At 49.3% G+C, this 19,029-nt stretch overlaps 1 protein-coding gene across 3 annotated transcripts in view; it reads right to left on the bottom strand.

The window, feature by feature from the left end:
• Window positions 1–19,029, bottom strand: part of LOC135518446 (protein Hook homolog 3-like) — a 94,991-nt gene that overhangs the window by 40,212 nt on the left and 35,750 nt on the right. For all 3 annotated transcript variants that reach the window (XR_010452153.1, XR_010452154.1, XM_064943620.1), the window contains exons 12-13: window positions 18,884–18,968; window positions 14,682–14,751 (exon numbers count right to left, since the gene is read on the bottom strand). Coding sequence is in view for 1 of the 3 variants with exons in the window: in XM_064943620.1 (XP_064799692.1) it covers window positions 14,682–14,751; window positions 18,884–18,968 (155 nt within the window). In the remaining 2 variants the exon portion in view is untranslated. The remainder of the gene's footprint in view (window positions 1–14,681; window positions 14,752–18,883; window positions 18,969–19,029) is intronic.

Raw genomic sequence — 19,029 nt, 5'->3', positions numbered from 1 at the left:
TCTGAGGGGTGGCCAGTCCTCTTCTGGCTATGCCGGGTGGAGATTATAAACCTAGAGAGGAACCAGGCTCTGAGGGGTGGCCAGTCCGGCTGTGCCGGTTGGAGATTACACTAACGCTAGCTGTGTTTCCAGCCACTCGACTAAGCTATGCTACACTAACGCTAGTTGTGTTTCCAGCCACTAGGCTGAGCTATGCTACACTAGCTGTGTTTCCAGCCACTAGACTGAGCTATGCTACACTAATGCTAGCTGTGTTTCCAGCCACTAGACTGAGCTATGCTACACTAACGCTAGCTGTGTTTCCAGCCACTAGACTGAGCTATGCTACACTAACGCTAGCTGTGTTTCCAGCCACGAGACTGAGCTATGCTACACCAACGCTAGCTGTGTTTCCAGCCACTAGACTGAGCTATGCTACACCAACGCTAGCTGTGTTTCCAGCCACTAGACTGAGCTATGCTACACTAATGCTAGCTGTGTTTCCAGCCACTGGACTGAGCTATGCTACACTAACGCTAGCTGTAGTACATTAATTACCCTGCCAGGCCACTCATCAGTAAATTATAGTACATTACCCTGCCAGGCCACTCATCAGTCTATAGTACATTACCCAGCCAGGCCACTCATCAGTCTATAGTACATTACCCAGCCAGGCCACTCATCAGTCTATTATAGTACATTACCCTGCCAGGCCACTCATCAGTCTATTATAGTACATTACCCTGCCAGGCCACTCATCAGTCTATTATAGTACATTACCCAGCCAGGCCACTCATCAGTCTATAGTACATTACCCTGCCAGGCCACTCATCAGTCTATTATAGTACATTACCCTGCCAGGCCACTCATCAGTCTATTATAGTACATTACCCAGCCAGGCCACTCATCAGTCTATAGTACATTACCCAGCCAGGCCACTCATCAGTCTATTATAGTACATTACCCAGCCAGGCCACTCATCAGTCTATAGTACATTACCCTGCCAGGCCACTCATCAGTCTATTATAGTACATTACCCTGCCAGGCCACTCATCAGTCTATAGTACATTACTCAGCCAGGCCACTCATCAGTCTATTATAGTACATTACCCTGCCAGGCCACTCATCAGTCTATTATAGTACATTACCCTGCCAGGCCACTCATCAGTCTATAATAGTACATTACCCAGCCAGGCCACTCATCAGTCTATAGTACATTACCCTGCCAGGCCACTCATCAGTCTATTATAGTACATTACCCTGCCAGGCCACTCATCAGTCTATTATAGTACATTACCCAGCCAGGCCACTCATCAGTCTATAGTACATTACCCAGCCAGGCCACTCATCAGTCTATTATAGTACATTACCCAGCCAGGCCACTCATCAGTCTATAGTACATTACCCTGCCAGGCCACTCATCAGTCTATTATAGTACATTACCCTGCCAGGCCACTCATCAGTCTATAGTACATTACCCAGCCAGGCCACTCATCAGTCTATTATAGTACATTACCCAGCCAGGCCACTCATCAGTCTATAGTACATTACCCAGCCAGGCCACTCATCAGTCTATAGTACATTACCCTGCCAGGCCACTCATCAGTCTATAATAGTACATTACCCAGCCAGGCCACTCATCAGACTATAGTACATTACTCAGCCAGGCCACTCATCAGTCTATTATAGTACATTACCCTGCCAGGCCACTCATCAGTCTATTATAGTACATTACCCTGCCAGGCCACTCATCAGTCTATAGTACATTACCCTGCCAGGCCACTCATCAGACTATAGTACATTACCCTGCCAGGCCACTCATCAGTCTATTATAGTACATTACCCTGCCAGGCCACTCATCAGTCTATAGTACATTACTCAGCCAGGCCACTCATAGGTCTATAGTACATTACCCAGCCAGGCCACTCATCAGTCTATAGTACATTACCCTGCCAGGCCACTCATCAGTCTATTATAGTACATTACCCTGCCAGGCCACTCATCAGTCTATAGTACATTACTCAGCCAGGCCACTCATCAGTCTATAGTACATTACCCTGCCAGGCCACTCATCAGTCTATAGTACATTGCCCTGCCAGGCCACTCATCAGACTATAGTACATTACCCTGCCAGGCCACCCATCAGTCTATTATAGTACATTACCCTGCCAGGCCACTCATCAGTCTATAGTACATTACCCTGCCAGGCCACTCATCAGTCTATTATAGTACATTACCCTGCCAGGCCACTCATCAGTCTATTATAGTACATTACCCTGCCAGGCCACTCATCAGTCTATAGTACATTACCCAGCCAGGCCACTCATCAGTCTATAGTACATTACCCTGCCAGGCCACTCATCAGTCTATTATAGTACATTACCCTGCCAGGCCACTCATCAGTCGATTATAGTACATTACCCAGCCAGGCCACTCATCAGTCTATTATAGTACATTACCCAGCCAGGCCACTCATCAGTCTATAGTACATTACCCAGCCAGGCCACTCATCAGTCTATTATAGTACATTACCCTGCCAGGCCACTCATCAGTCTATTATAGTACATTACCCAGCCAGGCCACTCATCAGTCTATTATAGTACATTACCCAGCCAGGCCACTCATCAGTCTATAGTACATTACCCTGCCAGGCCACTCATCAGTCTATAATAGTACATTACCCAGCCAGGCCACTCATCAGTTTATAGTACATTACCCAGCCAGGCCACTCATCAGTCTATTATAGTACATTATCCAGCCAGGCCACTCATCAGTCTATTATAGTACATTACCCAGCCAGGCCACTCATCAGTCTATTATAGTACATTACCCAGCCAGGCCACTCATCAGTCTATTATAGTACATTACCCTGCCAGGCCACTCATCAGTCGATTATAGTACATTACCCAGCCAGGCCACTCATCAGTCTATAGTACATTACCCAGCCAGGCCACTCATCAGTCTATTGTAGTACATTACCCAGCCAGGCCACTCATCAGTCTATAGTACATTACCCAGCCAGGCCACTCATCAGTCTATAGTACATTACCCAGCCAGGCCACTCATCAGTCTATTATAGTACATTACCCTGCCAGGCCACTCATTAGTCTATTATAGTGCATTACCCTCATCAGTCTATTATAGTACAGGGCCACTCATCAGTCTATTATAGTACATTACCCTGCCAGGCCACTCATCAGTCTATAGTACATTACCCAGCCAGGCCACTCATCAGTCTATTATAGTACATTACCCAGCCAGGCCACTCATCAGTCTATAGTACATTACCCAGCCAGGCCACTCATCAGTCTATTATAGTACATTACCCAGCCAGGCCACTCATCAGTCTATTATAGTACATTACCCAGCCAGGCCACTCATCAGTCTATTATAGTACATTACCCAGCCAGGCCACTCATCAGTCTATTATAGTACATTACCCAGCCAGGCCACTCATCAGTCTATTATAGTACATTACCCAGCTAGGCCACTCATCAGTCTATTATAGTACATTACCCTGCCAGGCCACTCATCAGTCTATTATAGTACATTACCCTGCCAGGCCACTCATCAGTCTATTATAGTACATTACCCAGCCAGGCCACTCATCAGTCTATTATAGTACATTACCCAGCAGGCCACTCATCAGTCTATTATAGTACATTACCCAGCCAGGCCACTCATCAGTCTATAGTACATTACCCAGCCAGGCCACTCATCAGTCTATTATAGTACATTACCCAGCCAGGCCACTCATCAGTCTATAGTACATTACTCAGCCAGGCCACTCATCAGACTATAGTACATTACCCTGCCAGGCCACTCATCAGTCTATTATAGTACATTACCCAGCCAGGCCACTCATCAGTCTATTATAGTACATTACCCTGCCAGGCCACTCAGTCTATTATAGTACATTACCCAGCCAGGCCACTCATCAGTCTATAGTACATTACCCAGCCAGGCCACTCATCAGTCTATTATAGTACATTACCCAGCCAGGCCACTCATCAGTCTATAGTACATTACCCAGCCAGGCCACTCATCAGTCTATAGTACATTACCCTGCCAGGCCACTCATCAGTCTATAATAGTACATTACCCAGCCAGGCCACTCATCAGACTATAGTACATTACCCTGCCAGGCCACTCATCAGTCTATTATAGTACATTACCCTGCCAGGCCACTCATCAGTCTATTATAGTACATTACCCTGCCAGGCCACTCATCAGTCTATAGTACATTACCCTGCAAGGCCACTCATCAGTCTATTATAGCACATTACCCTGCCAGGCCACTCATCAGTCTATAGTACATTACTCAGCCAGGCCACTCATAAGTCTATAGTACATTACCCAGCCAGGCCACACATCAGTCTATAGTACATTACCCTGCCAGGCCACTCATCAGTCTATTATAGTACATTACCCTGCCAGGCCACTCATCAGTCTATAGTACATTACCCTGCCAGGCCACTCATCAGTCTATAGTACATTACCCAGCCAGGCCACTCATCAGTCTATAGTACATTACCCTGCCAGGCCACTCATCAGTCTATAATAGTACATTACCCAGCCAGGCCACTCATCAGACTATAGTACATTACTCAGCCAGGCCACTCATCAGTCTATTATAGTACATTACCCTGCCAGGCCACTCATCAGTCTATTATAGTACATTACCCTGCCAGGCCACTCATCAGTCTATAGTACATTACCCTGCCAGGCCACTCATCAGACTATAGTACATTACCCTGCCAGGCCACTCATCAGTCTATTATAGTACATTACCCTGCCAGGCCACTCATCAGTCTATAGTACATTACTCAGCCAGGCCACTCATAGGTCTATAGTACATTACCCAGCCAGGCCACTCATCAGTCTATAGTACATTACCCTGCCAGGCCACTCATCAGTCTATTATAGTACATTACCCTGCCAGGCCACTCATCAGTCTATAGTACATTACTCAGCCAGGCCACTCATCAGTCTATAGTACATTACCCTGCCAGGCCACTCATCAGTCTATAGTACATTGCCCTGCCAGGCCACTCATCAGACTATAGTACATCACCCTGCCAGGCCACCCATCAGTCTATTATAGTACATTACCCTGCCAGGCCACTCATCAGTCTATAGTACATTACCCTGCCAGGCCACTCATCAGTCTATTATAGTACATTACCCTGCCAGGCCAATCATCAGTCTATTATAGTACATTACCCTGCCAGGCCACTCATCAGTCTATAGTACATTACCCAGCCAGGCCACTCATCAGTCTATAGTACATTACCCTGCCAGGCCACTCATCAGTCTATTATAGTACATTACCCTGCCAGGCCACTCATCAGTCGATTATAGTACATTACCCAGCCAGGCCACTCATCAGTCTATTATAGTACATTACCCAGCCAGGCCACTCATCAGTCTATAGTACATTACCCAGCCAGGCCACTCATCAGTCTATTATAGTACATTACCCTGCCAGGCCACTCATCAGTCTATTATAGTACATTACCCAGCCAGGCCACTCATCAGTCTATAGTACATTACCCTGCCAGGCCACTCATCAGTCTATAATAGTACATTACCCAGCCAGGCCACTCATCAGTCTATAGTACATTACCCAGCCAGGCCACTCATCAGTCTATTATAGTACATTATCCAGCCAGGCCACTCATCAGTCTATTATAGTACATTACCCAGCCAGGCCACGCATCAGTCTATTATAGTACATTACCCAGCCAGGCCACTCATCAGTCTATTATAGTACATTACCCTGCCAGGCCACTCATCAGTCGATTATAGTACATTACCCAGCCAGGCCACTCATCAGTCTATAGTACATTACCCAGCCAGGCCACTCATCAGTATATTATAGTACATTACCCAGCCAGGCCACTCATCAGTCTATAGTACATTACCCAGCCAGGCCACTCATCAGTCTATAGTACATTACCCAGCCAGGCCACTCATCAGTCTATTATAGTACATTACCCTGCCAGGCCACTCATTAGTCTATTATAGTACATTACCCTGCCAGGCCACTCATCAGTCTATTATAGTACATTACCCTGCCAGGCCACTCATCAGTCTATAGTACATTACCCAGCCAGGCCACTCATCAGTCTATTATAGTACATTACCCTGCCAGGCCACTTATCAGTCTATAGTACATTACCCAGCCAGGCCACTCATCAGTCTATAGTACATTACCCAGCCAGGCCACTCATCAGTCTATTATAGTACATTACCCAGCCAGGCCACTCATCAGTCTATTATAGTACATTACCCAGCCAGGCCACTCATCAGTCTATTATAGTACATTACCCAGCCAGGCCACTCATCAGTCTATTATAGTACATTACCCAGCTAGGCCACTCATCAGTCTATTATAGTACATTACCCTGCCAGGCCACTCATCAGTCTATTATAGTACATTACCCTGCCAGGCCACTCATCAGTCTATTATAGTACATTACCCTGCCAGGCCACTCATCAGTCTATTATAGTACATTACCCAGCAAGGCCACTCATCAGTCTATTATAGTACATTACCCAGCCAGGCCACTCATCAGTCTATAGTACATTACCCAGCCAGGCCACTCATCAGTCTATTATAGTACATTACCCAGCCAGGCCACTCATCAGTCTATAGTACATTACTCAGCCAGGCCACTCATCAGTCTATAGTACATTACCCTGCCAGGCCACTCATCAGTCTATTATAGTACATTACCCAGCCAGGCCACTCATCAGTCTATTATAGTACATTACCCAGCCAGGCCACTCATCAGTCTATTATAGTACATTACCCTGCCAGGCCACTCAGTCTATTATAGTACATTACCCAGCCAGGCCACTCATCAGTCTATTATAGTACATTACCCAGCCAGGCCACTCATCAGTCTATTATAGTACATTACCCTGCCAGGCCACTCATCAGTCTATTATAGTACATTACCCAGCCAGGCCACTCATCAGTCTATTATAGTACATTACCCAGCCAGGCCACTCATCAGTCTATAGTACATTACCCTGCCAGGCCACTCATCAGTCTATAATAGTACATTACCCAGCCAGGCCACTCATCAGTCTATAGTACATTACCCAGCCAGGCCACTCATCAGTCTATTATAGTACATTATCCAGCCAGGCCACTCATCAGTCTATTATAGTACATTACCCAGCCAGGCCACTCATCAGTCTATTATAGTACATTACCCAGCCAGGCCACTCATCAGTCTATTATAGTACATTACCCTGCCAGGCCACTCATCAGTCGATTATAGTACATTACCCAGCCAGGCCACTCATCAGTCTATTATAGTACATTACCCAGCCAGGCCACTCATCAGTCTATTATAGTACATTACCCAGCCAGGCCACTCATCAGTCTATAGTACATTACCCAGCCAGGCCACTCATCAGTCTATAGTACATTACCCAGCCAGGCCACTCATCAGTCTATTATAGTACATTACCCTGCCAGGCCACTCATTAGTCTATTATAGTACATTACCCTGCCAGGCCACTCATCAGTCTATTATAGTACATTACCCTGCCAGGCCACTCATCAGTCTATAGTACATTACCCAGCCAGGCCACTCATCAGTCTATTATAGTACATTACCCTGCCAGGCCACTTATCAGTCTATAGTACATTACCCAGCCAGGCCACTCATCAGTCTACATTACCCAGCCAGGCCACTCATCAGTCTATAGTACATTACCCAGCCAGGCCACTCATCAGTCTATTATAGTACATTACCCAGCCAGGTCTATTATAGTACATTACCCAGCCAGGCCACTCATCAGTCTATTATAGTACATTACCCAGCCAGGCCACTCATCAGTCTATTATAGTACATTACCCAGCTAGGCCACTCATCAGTCTATTTTAGTACATTACCCTGCCAGGCCACTCATCAGTCTATTATAGTACATTACCCTGCCAGGCCACTCATCAGTCTATTATAGTACATTACCCTGCCAGGCCACTCATCAGTCTATTATAGTACATTACCCAGCAAGGCCACTCATCAGTCTATTATAGTACATTACCCAGCCAGGCCACTCATCAGTCTATAGTACATTACCCAGCCAGGCCACTCATCAGTCTATTATAGTACATTACTCAGCCAGGCCACTCATCAGTCTATAGTACATTACCCTGCCAGGCCACTCATCAGTCTATTATAGTACATTACCCAGCCAGGCCACTCATCAGTCTATTATAGTACATTACCCTGCCAGGCCACTCATCAGTCGATTATAGTACATTACCCAGCCAGGCCACTCATCAGTCTATAGTACATTACCCAGCCAGGCCACTCATCAGTCTATAGTACATTACCCAGCCAGGCCACTCATCAGTCTATTATAGTACATTAACCTGCCAGGCCACTCATTAGTCTATTATAGTACATTACCCTGCCAGGCCACTCATCAGTCTATTATAGTACATTACCCTGCCAGGCCACTCAGTCTATTATAGTACATTACCCAGCCAGGCCACTCATCAGTCTATAGTACATTACCCAGCCAGGCCACTCATCAGTCTATTATAGTACATTACCCTGCCAGGCCACTCATCAGTCTATTATAGTACATTACCCAGCCAGGCCACTCATCAGTCTATTATAGTACATTACCCAGCCAGGCCACTCATCAGTCTATAGTACATTACCCTGCCAGGCCACTCATCAGTCTATAATAGTACATTACCCAGCCAGGCCACTCATCAGTCTATAGTACATTACCCAGCCAGGCCACTCATCAGTCTATTATAGAACATTACCCTGCCAGGCCACTCATCAGTCTATTATAGTACATTACCCAGCCAGGCCACTCATCAGTCTATAGTACATTACCCAGCCAGGCCACTCATCAGTCTATTATAGAACATTACCCTGCCAGGCCACTCATCAGTCTATTATAGTACATTACCCTGCCAGGCCACTCATCAGTCGATTATAGTACATTACCCAGCCAGGCCACTCATCAGTCTATAGTACATTACCCAGCCAGGCCACTCATCAGTCTATTATAGTACATTACCCAGCCAGGCCACTCATCAGTCTATTATAGTACATTACCCTGCCAGGCCACTCATCAGTCTATTATAGTACATTACCCTGCCAGGCCACTCAGTCTATAGTACATTACCCAGCCAGGCCACTCATCAGTCTATTATAGTACATTACCCTGCCAGGCCACTTATCAGTCTATAGTACATTACCCAGCCAGGCCACTCATCAGTCTATAGTACATTACCCAGCCAGGCCACTCATCAGTCTATTATAGTACATTACCCAGCCAGGCCACTCATCAGTCTATTATAGTACATTACCCAGCCAGGCCACTCATCAGTCTATAGTACATTACCCAGCCAGGCCACTCATCAGTCTATTATAGTACATTACCCTGCCAGGCCACTCATCAGTCTATTATAGTACATTACCCAGCCAGGCCACTCAGTCTATTATAGTACATTACCTGCCAGGCCACTCATCAGTCTATAGTACATTAACCAGCCAGGCCACTCATCAGTCTATAGTACATTACCCAGCCAGGCCACTCATCAGTCTATTATAGTACATTACCCAGCCAGGCCACTCATCAGTCTATTATAGTACATTACCCAGCAAGGCCACTCATCAGTCTATAGTACATTACCCAGCCAGGCCACTCATCAGTCTATTATAGTACATTACCCAGCCAGGCCACTCATCAGTCTATTATAGTACATTACCCAGCCAGGCCACTCATCAGTCTATAGTACATTACCCAGCCAGGCCACTCATCAGTCTATTATAGTACATTACCCAGCCAGGCCACTCATCAGTCTATAGTACATTACCCAGCCAGGCCACTCATCAGTCTATTATAGTACATTACCCTGCCAGGCCACTCAGTCTATTATAGTACATTACCCAGCCAGGCCACTCATCAGTCTATAGTACATTACCCTGCCAGGCCACTCATCAGCCTATTATAGTACATTACCCTGCCAGGCCACTCATCAGTCTATAGTACATTACCCAGCCAGGCCACTCATCAGTCTATTATAGTACATTACCCAGCCAGGCCACTCATCAGTCTATTATAGTACATTACCCTGCCAGGCCACTCATCAGTCTATAGTACATTACCCAGCCAGGCCACTCATCAGTCTATAGTACATTACCCAGCAAGGCCACTCATCAGTCTAGTATAGTACATTACCCAGCAAGGCCACTCATCAGTCTATTATAGTACATTACCCAGCCAGGCCACTCATCAGTCTATTATAGTACATTACCCAGCAAGGCCACTCATCAGTCTATTATAGTACATTACCCAGCCAGGCCACTCATCAGTCTATTATAGTACATTACCCAGCCAGGCCACTCATCAGTCTATTATAGTACATTACCCAGCCAGGCCACTCATCAGTCTATTATAGTACATTACCCAGCAAGGCCACTCAGTCTATTATAGTACATTACCCTGCCAGGCCACTCATCAGTCTATTATAGTACATTACCCAGCCAGGCCACTCATCAGTCTATTATAGTACATTACCCAGCCAGGCCACTCATCAGTCTATTATAGTACATTACCCAGCCAGGCCACTCATCAGTCTATTATAGTACATTACCCAGCTAGGCCACTCATCAGTCTATTATAGTACATTACCCTGCCAGGCCACTCATCAGTCTATTATAGTACATTACCCTGCCAGGCCACTCATCAGTCTATTATAGTACATTACCCTGCCAGGCCACTCATCAGTCTATTATAGTACATTACCCAGCAAGGCCACTCATCAGTCTATTATAGTACATTACCCTGCCAGGCCACTCATCAGTCTATAGTACATTACCCAGCCAGGCCACTCATCAGTCTATTATAGTACATTACCCAGCCAGGCCACTCATCAGTCTATAGTACATTACTCAGCCAGGCCACTCATCAGTCTATAGTACATTACCCAGCCAGGCCACTCATCAGTCGATTATAGTACATTACCCTGCCAGGCCACTCATCAGTCTATTATAGTACATTACCCAGCCAGGCCACTCATCAGTCTATAGTACATTACCCTGCCAGGCCACTCATCAGTCTATAATAGTACATTACCCAGCCAGGCCACTCATCAGTCTATAGTACATTACCCAGCCAGGCCACTCATCAGTCTATTATAGTACATTATCCAGCCAGGCCACTCATCAGTCTATTATAGTACATTACCCAGCCAGGCCACTCATCAGTCTATTATAGTACATTACCCAGCCAGGCCACTCATCAGTCTATTATAGTACATTACCCTGCCAGGCCACTCATCAGTCTATTATAGTACATTACCCAGCCAGGCCACTCATCAGTCTATAGTACATTACCCAGCCAGGCCACTCATCAGTCTATTATAGTACATTACCCTGCCAGGCCACTCATCAGTCTATTATAGTACATTACCCTGCCAGGCCACTCATCAGTCGATTATAGTACATTACCCAGCCAGGCCACTCATCAGTCTATAGTACATTACCCAGCCAGGCCACTCATCAGTCTATTATAGTACATTACCCAGCCAGGCCACTCATCAGTCTATTATAGTACATTACCCTGCCAGGCCACTCATCAGTCTATTATAGTACATTACCCTGCCAGGCCACTCAGTCTATAGTACATTACCCAGCCAGGCCACTCATCAGTCTATTATAGTACATTACCCTGCCAGGCCACTTATCAGTCTATAGTACATTACCCAGCCAGGCCACTCATCAGTCTATAGTACATTACCCAGCCAGGCCACTCATCAGTCTATTATAGTACATTACCCAGCCAGGCCACTCATCAGTCTATTATAGTACATTACCCAGCCAGGCCACTCATCAGTCTATAGTACATTACCCAGCCAGGCCACTCATCAGTCTATTATAGTACATTACCCTGCCAGGCCACTCATCAGTCTATTATAGTACATTACCCAGCCAGGCCACTCAGTCTATTATAGTACATTACCCTGCCAGGCCACTCATCAGTCTATAGTACATTAACCAGCCAGGCCACTCATCAGTCTATAGTACATTACCCAGCCAGGCCACTCATCAGTCTATTATAGTACATTACCCAGCCAGGCCACTCATCAGTCTATTATAGTACATTACCCAGCAAGGCCACTCATCAGTCTATAGTACATTACCCAGCCAGGCCACTCATCAGTCTATTATAGTACATTACCCAGCCAGGCCACTCATCAGTCTATTATAGTACATTACCCAGCCAGGCCACTCATCAGTCTATAGTACATTACCCAGCCAGGCCACTCATCAGTCTATTATAGTACATTACCCAGCCAGGCCACTCATCAGTCTATAGTACATTACCCAGCCAGGCCACTCATCAGTCTATTATAGTACATTACCCTGCCAGGCCACTCAGTCTATTATAGTACATTACCCAGCCAGGCCACTCATCAGTCTATAGTACATTACCCTGCCAGGCCACTCATCAGTCTATTATAGTACATTACCCTGCCAGGCCACTCATCAGTCTATAGTACATTACCCAGCCAGGCCACTCATCAGTCTATTATAGTACATTACCCAGCCAGGCCACTCATCAGTCTATTATAGTACATTACCCTGCCAGGCCACTCATCAGTCTATAGTACATTACCCAGCCAGGCCACTCATCAGTCTATAGTACATTACCCAGCAAGGCCACTCATCAGTCTATTATAGTACATTACCCAGCAAGGCCACTCATCAGTCTATTATAGTACATTACCCAGCCAGGCCACTCATCAGTCTATTATAGTACATTACCCAGCAAGGCCACTCATCAGTCTATTATAGTACATTACCCAGCCAGGCCACTCATCAGTCTATTATAGTACATTACCCAGCCAGGCCACTCATCAGTCTATTATAGTACATTACCCAGCCAGGCCACTCATCAGTCTATTATAGTACATTACCCAGCCAGGCCACTCAGTCTATTATAGTACATTACCCTGCCAGGCCACTCATCAGTCTATTATAGTACATTACCCAGCCAGGCCACTCATCAGTCTATTATAGTACATTACCCAGCCAGGCCACTCATCAGTCTATTATAGTACATTACCCAGCCAGGCCACTCATCAGTCTATTATAGTACATTACCCAGCTAGGCCACTCATCAGTCTATTATAGTACATTACCCTGCCAGGCCACTCATCAGTCTATTATAGTACATTACCCTGCCAGGCCACTCATCAGTCTATTATAGTACATTACCCTGCCAGGCCACTCATCAGTCTATTATAGTACATTACCCAGCAAGGCCACTCATCAGTCTATTATAGTACATTACCCAGCCAGGCCACTCATCAGTCTATAGTACATTACCCAGCCAGGCCACTCATCAGTCTATTATAGTACATTACCCAGCCAGGCCACTCATCAGTCTATAGTACATTACTCAGCCAGGCCACTCATCAGTCTATAGTACATTACCCAGCCAGGCCACTCATCAGTCGATTATAGTACATTACCCTGCCAGGCCACTCATCAGTCTATTATAGTACATTACCCTGCCAGGCCACTCATCAGTCTATAGTACATTACCCTGCCAGGCCACTCATCAGTCTATTATAGTACATTACCGAGCCAGGCCACTCATCAGTCTATTATAGTACATTACCCCGCCAGGCTATTCATCGGCCTTCCACAGAGCACAAAAAGAAAGGCCTTGAAGGTACACAAGGGACTAAATGATTCGAGCTGCACCAGAAACGAATCAAGTGTTGACTTAAACTTCTTGATCAATTCTTTGTGATATTCATGAATGTAACTCTTTAGACAAAAGTATGTGGACGCCCCTTCAAATTAGTAAATTTGTCTATTTCAGCCACAACTGTTGCTGACAGGTGTATAAAATCGAGCACGCCGCCATGCAATCTCCATAGACAAACATTGGCAGTAGAATGGCCCATACTGAAGAGCTCAGTGACTCTCAACGTGGCACCGTCATAGGATGCCACCTTCCCATGTCAGTAAGTCAAATCTCTGCCCTGCTAGAGCTTCCCTGCTAGAGCTTCCCTGCTAGAGCTGCCCTGCTAGAGCTGCCCTGCTAGAGCTGCCCTGCTAGAGCTGCCCTGCTAGAGCTGCCCTGCTAGAGCTGCCCTGCTAGAGCTGCCCTGCTAGAGCTTCCCTGCTAGAGCTGCCCTGCTAGAGCTGCCCTGCTAGAGCTGCCCTGCTAGAGCTGCCCTGCTAGAGCTTCCCCGGTCAACAGTAGATGCTGTTAATGTGAAGTGGAAATGTCTAGGAAGACCCCCACTGTAATGTTCCAACATCTAGTGGAAAGTCTTCTCAGAAGAGAGGAGGCTGTTATAGCCAGCAAAGGGGGGGGACCGACTCCATATCAACGCGCACAATTTTGGAATGTGATATTGGATGAGCAGGTGTCCACATACTTTTGGTCACGTTGTGTATCTGGCTGTGTCGAGCAGAGTGGAGAATGTCGAACCGACTTGAGGGGAAGCGGCCAGAGAAGAAGAGAAAGGTCTAATTGGTTTAGCATATTTTAACGGAAACGGAAACAGAGTACTAATCTTTGAAATGTTTAGAAAGTATGACAGCAGATAACACATCAGTGTGATGTGGGGTAGTTCAACACAACAGAAAAATGCTAGATTTCTGGGGACTGTCTGGGGACGCAACAAATCATACCGGATCTCTGGGGTGACGATCTCTGCAGCCAGCGAATCAGAGCCCTCGTTACTGTCGAGTGGAACCATGCCTGGAGAAACACAAAGACACATTCACATACTTAGACTAGAGGCACTGTAGGGACATGAACATACTAAGCCAAAGACGTCACTGCTAAGAGCAGCAACAGCCCTACGAGCAGCGACAGCCCTACGAGTAGCGACAGCCCTACGAGCAGCGACAGCCCTACGAGCAGCGACAGCCCTACGAGCAGCGACAGCCCTACGAGCAGCGACAGCCCTACGAGCAGCGACAGCCCTACGAGTAGCGACAGCCCTACGAGCAGCAACGGCCCTACGAGCAGCAACGGCCCTACGAGCAGCGACAGCCCTACGAGTAGCGACAGCCCTACGAGCAGCAACGGCCCTACGAGCAGCAACGGCCCTACGAGCAGCAACGGCCCTACGAGCAGCAACGGCCCTACGAGCAGCAACGGCCCTACGAGCAGCAACGGCCCTACGAGCAGCGACAGCCCTACGGTAGCGACAGCCCTACGAGCAGCAACGGCCCTACGAGCAGCAACGGCCCTACGAGCAGCAACGGCCCTACGAGCAGCAACGGCCCTACGAGCAGCAACGGCCCTACGAGCAGCAACGGCCCTACGAGCAGCAACGGCCCTACGAGCAGCAACGGCCCTACGAGCAGCAACGGCCCTACGAGCAGCAACGGCCCTACGAGCAGCAACGGCCCTACGAGCAGCAACGGCCCTACGAGCAGCAACGGCCCTACGAGCAGCAACGGCCCTACGAGCAGCAACGGCCCTACGAGCAGCAACGGCCCTACGAGCAGCAACAGGCCTACGAGCAGCAACGGCCCTACGAGCAGCAACGGCCCTACGAGCAGCAACGGCCCTACGAGCAGCAACGGCCCTACGAGCAGCAACGGCCCTACGAGCAGCAACGGCCCTACGAGCAGCAACGGCCCTACGAGCAGCAACGGCCCTACGAGCAGCAACGGCCCTACGAGCAGCAACGGCCCTACGAGCAGCAACAGCCCTACGAGCAGCAACGGCCCTACGAGCAGCAACGGCCCTACGAGCAGCGACAGCCCTACGAGTAGCGACAGCCCTACGAGCAGCAACGGCCCTACGAGCAGCAACGGCCCTACGAGCAGCAACGGCCCTACGAGCAGCAACGGCCCTACGAGCAGCAACGGCCCTCCGATCAGCTACGGCCCTACGAGCAGCAACGGCCCTACGAGCAGCAACGGCCCTACGAGCAGCAACGGCCCTACGAGCAGCAACAGCCCTACGAGTAGCAACAGCCCTACGAGTAGCGACAGCCCTACGAGCAGCAACGGCCCTACGAGCAGCAACGGCCCTACGAGCAGCAACGGCCCTACGAGCAGCAACGGCCCTACGAGCAGCAACGGCCCTACGAGCAGCAACGGCCCTACGAGCAGCAACGGCCCTACGAGCAGCAACGGCCCTACGAGCAGCAACAGCCCTACGAGTAGCAACAGCCCTACGAGCAACAACAGCCCTACGAGCAACAACAGCCCTACGAGTAGCAACAGCCCTACGAGCAACAACAGGCCTACGTGCAGCAACAGCCCTACGAGTAGCAACAGCCCTACGAGCAACAACAGCCCTACGAGCAACAACAGCCCTACGAGTAGCAACAGCCCTACGAGCAACAACAGCCCTACGAGCAGCAACAGCCCTACGAGTAGAAACAGCCCTACGAGCAGCAACAGCCCTACGAGCAGCGACAGCCCTACGACTAGAAACAGCCCTACGAGTAGCAACAGCCCTAGCAGTTAAAGCCCTACGAGCAGCAACGGCCCTACGAGCAGCAACGGCCCTACGAGCAGCGACAGCCCTACGAGTAGCGACAGCCCTACGAGCAGCAACGGCCCTACGAGCAGCAACGGCCCTACGAGCAGCAACGGCCCTACGAGCAGCAACGGCCCTACGAGCAGCAACGGCCCTACGAGCAGCGACGGCCCTACGAGCAGCGACAGCCCTACGAGTAGCGACGGCCCTACGAGCAGCAACGGCCCTACGAGCAGCAACGGCCCTACGAGCAGCAACGGCCCTACGAGCAGCAACGGCCCTACGAGCAGCAACGGCCCTACGAGCAGCAACGGCCCTACGAGCAGCAACGGCCCTACGAGCAGCAACGGCCCTACGAGCAGCAACGGCCCTACGAGCAGCAACGGCCCTACGAGCAGCAACGGCCCTACGAGCAGCAACGGCCCTACGAGCAGCAACGGCCCTACGAGCAGCAACGGCCCTACGAGCAGCAACGGCCCTACGAGCAGCAACGGCCCTACGAGCAGCAACAGGCCTACGAGCAGCAACGGCCCTACGAGCAGCAACGGCCCTACGAGCAGCAACGGCCCTACGAGCAGCAACGGCCCTACGAGCAGCAACGGCCCTACGAGCAGCAACGGCCCTACGAGCAGCAACGGCCCTACGAGCAGCAACGGCCCTACGAGCAGCAACGGCCCTACGAGCAGCAACGGCCCTACGAGCAGCAACAGGCCTACGAGCAGCAACGGCCCTACGAGCAGCAACGGCCCTACGAGCAGCGACAGCCCTACGGTAGCGACGGCCCTACGAGCAGCAACGGCCCTACGAGCAGCAACGGCCCTACGAGCAGCAACGGCCCTACGAGCAGCAACGGCCCTACGAGCAGCAACGGCCCTACGAGCAGCAACGGCCCTACGAGCAGCAACGGCCCTACGAGCAGCAACGGCCCTACGAGCAGCAACGGCCCTACGAGCAGCAACAGCCCTACGGTAGCAACAGCCCTACGAGCAACAACAGCCCTACGAGCAACAACAGCCCTACGGTAGCAACAGCCCTACGAGCAACAACAGGCCTACGTGCAGAAACAGCCCTACGAGTAGCAACAGCCCTACGAGTAACAACAGCCCTACGAGTAACAACAGCCCTACGAGTAACAACAGCCCTACGAGTAACAACAGCCCTACGAGCAGCAACAGCCCTACGAGTAGAAACAGCCCTACGAGCAGCAACAGCCCTACGAGCAGCGACAGCCCTACGACTAGAAACAGCCCTACGAGTAGCAACAGCCCTAGCAGTTAAAGCCCTACGAGCAGCAACAGCACTACGAGCAGCAACAGCCCTACGAGCAGCGACAGCCCTACGAGCAGCAACAGCCCTACGAGCAGCGACAGCCCTAAGAGCAGCAACAGCCCTACGACTAGAAACAGCCCTACGAGTAGCAACAGCCCTAGCAGTTAAAGCCCTACGAGCAGCAACAGCACTACCTGGGGAAACAGCCCTACGAGTAGCAACAGCACTACCTGGGGAAACAGCCCTACGAGTAGCAACAGCCCTACGAGTAGCCTTACGAGTAGCAACAGCCCTACGAGCAGCAACAGCACTACCTGGGGAAACAGCCCTACGAGTAGCAACAGCCCTACGAGTAGCCTTACGAGTAGCAACAGCCCTACGAGCAGCAACAGCACTACCTGGGGAAACAGCCCTACGAGTAGCAACAGCCCTACGAGTAGCCTTACGAGTAGCAACAGCCCTACGAGTAGAAACAGCCCTACGAGTAGAAACAGCCCTACGAGTAGAAACAGCCCTACGAGTAGAAACAGCCCTACGAGTAGAAACAGCCCTACGAGTAGAAACAGCCCTACGAGAAGAAACAGCCCTACGAGTAGAAACAGCCCTATGGAGTAGAAACAGCCCTACGAGTAGAAACAGCCCTATGGAGTAGAAACAGCCCTACGAGTAGAAACAGCCCTACGAGTAGAAACAGCCCTACGAGTAGAAACAGCCCTACGAGTAGAAACAGCCCTATGGAGTAGAAACAGCCCTATGGAGTAGAAACAGCCCTACGAGTAGAAACAGCCCTACGAGTAGAAACAGCCCTACGAGTAGAAACAGCCCTACGAGTAGAAACAGCCCTACGAGTAGAAACAGCCCTATGGAGTAGAAACAGCCCTATGGAGTAGAAACAGCCCTACGAGTAGAAACAGCCCCACGAGTAGAAACAGCCCTATGAGTAGAAACAGCCCTACGAGTAGAAACAGCCCTACGAGTAGAAACAGCCCTACGAGTAGAAACAGCCCTGACCTGTTACCATCCTTTAGCAACACAGTGTCCAGGTCTTTTCTGACAACATGGGAGACACATGAGGGATAAACAGATCAACGATGGGAGAGCAGGAGTGTCTGACTGTTACCTGTAGACAGTTGTCCTTCCTGAGCCTCAACAAAACGCAGCTCCTCAATGGTCTCCTTTAGGGAATCTCTCTCTGACCTCATACGCTGGAGAGGGGGGGTGGATAGATAGATAGATAGAGAGAGACAGAGAGAGAGAGACAGAGAG

The sequence above is a fragment of the Oncorhynchus masou genome, chromosome 28, assembly GCF_036934945.1.
Source record: "Oncorhynchus masou masou isolate Uvic2021 chromosome 28, UVic_Omas_1.1, whole genome shotgun sequence".
Classification (NCBI taxonomy): domain Eukaryota; kingdom Metazoa; phylum Chordata; class Actinopteri; order Salmoniformes; family Salmonidae; genus Oncorhynchus; species Oncorhynchus masou.
The sequence above is the reverse complement of the archived record's forward strand: the minus strand, read 5'-3'. Positions and strand labels throughout refer to the sequence as shown.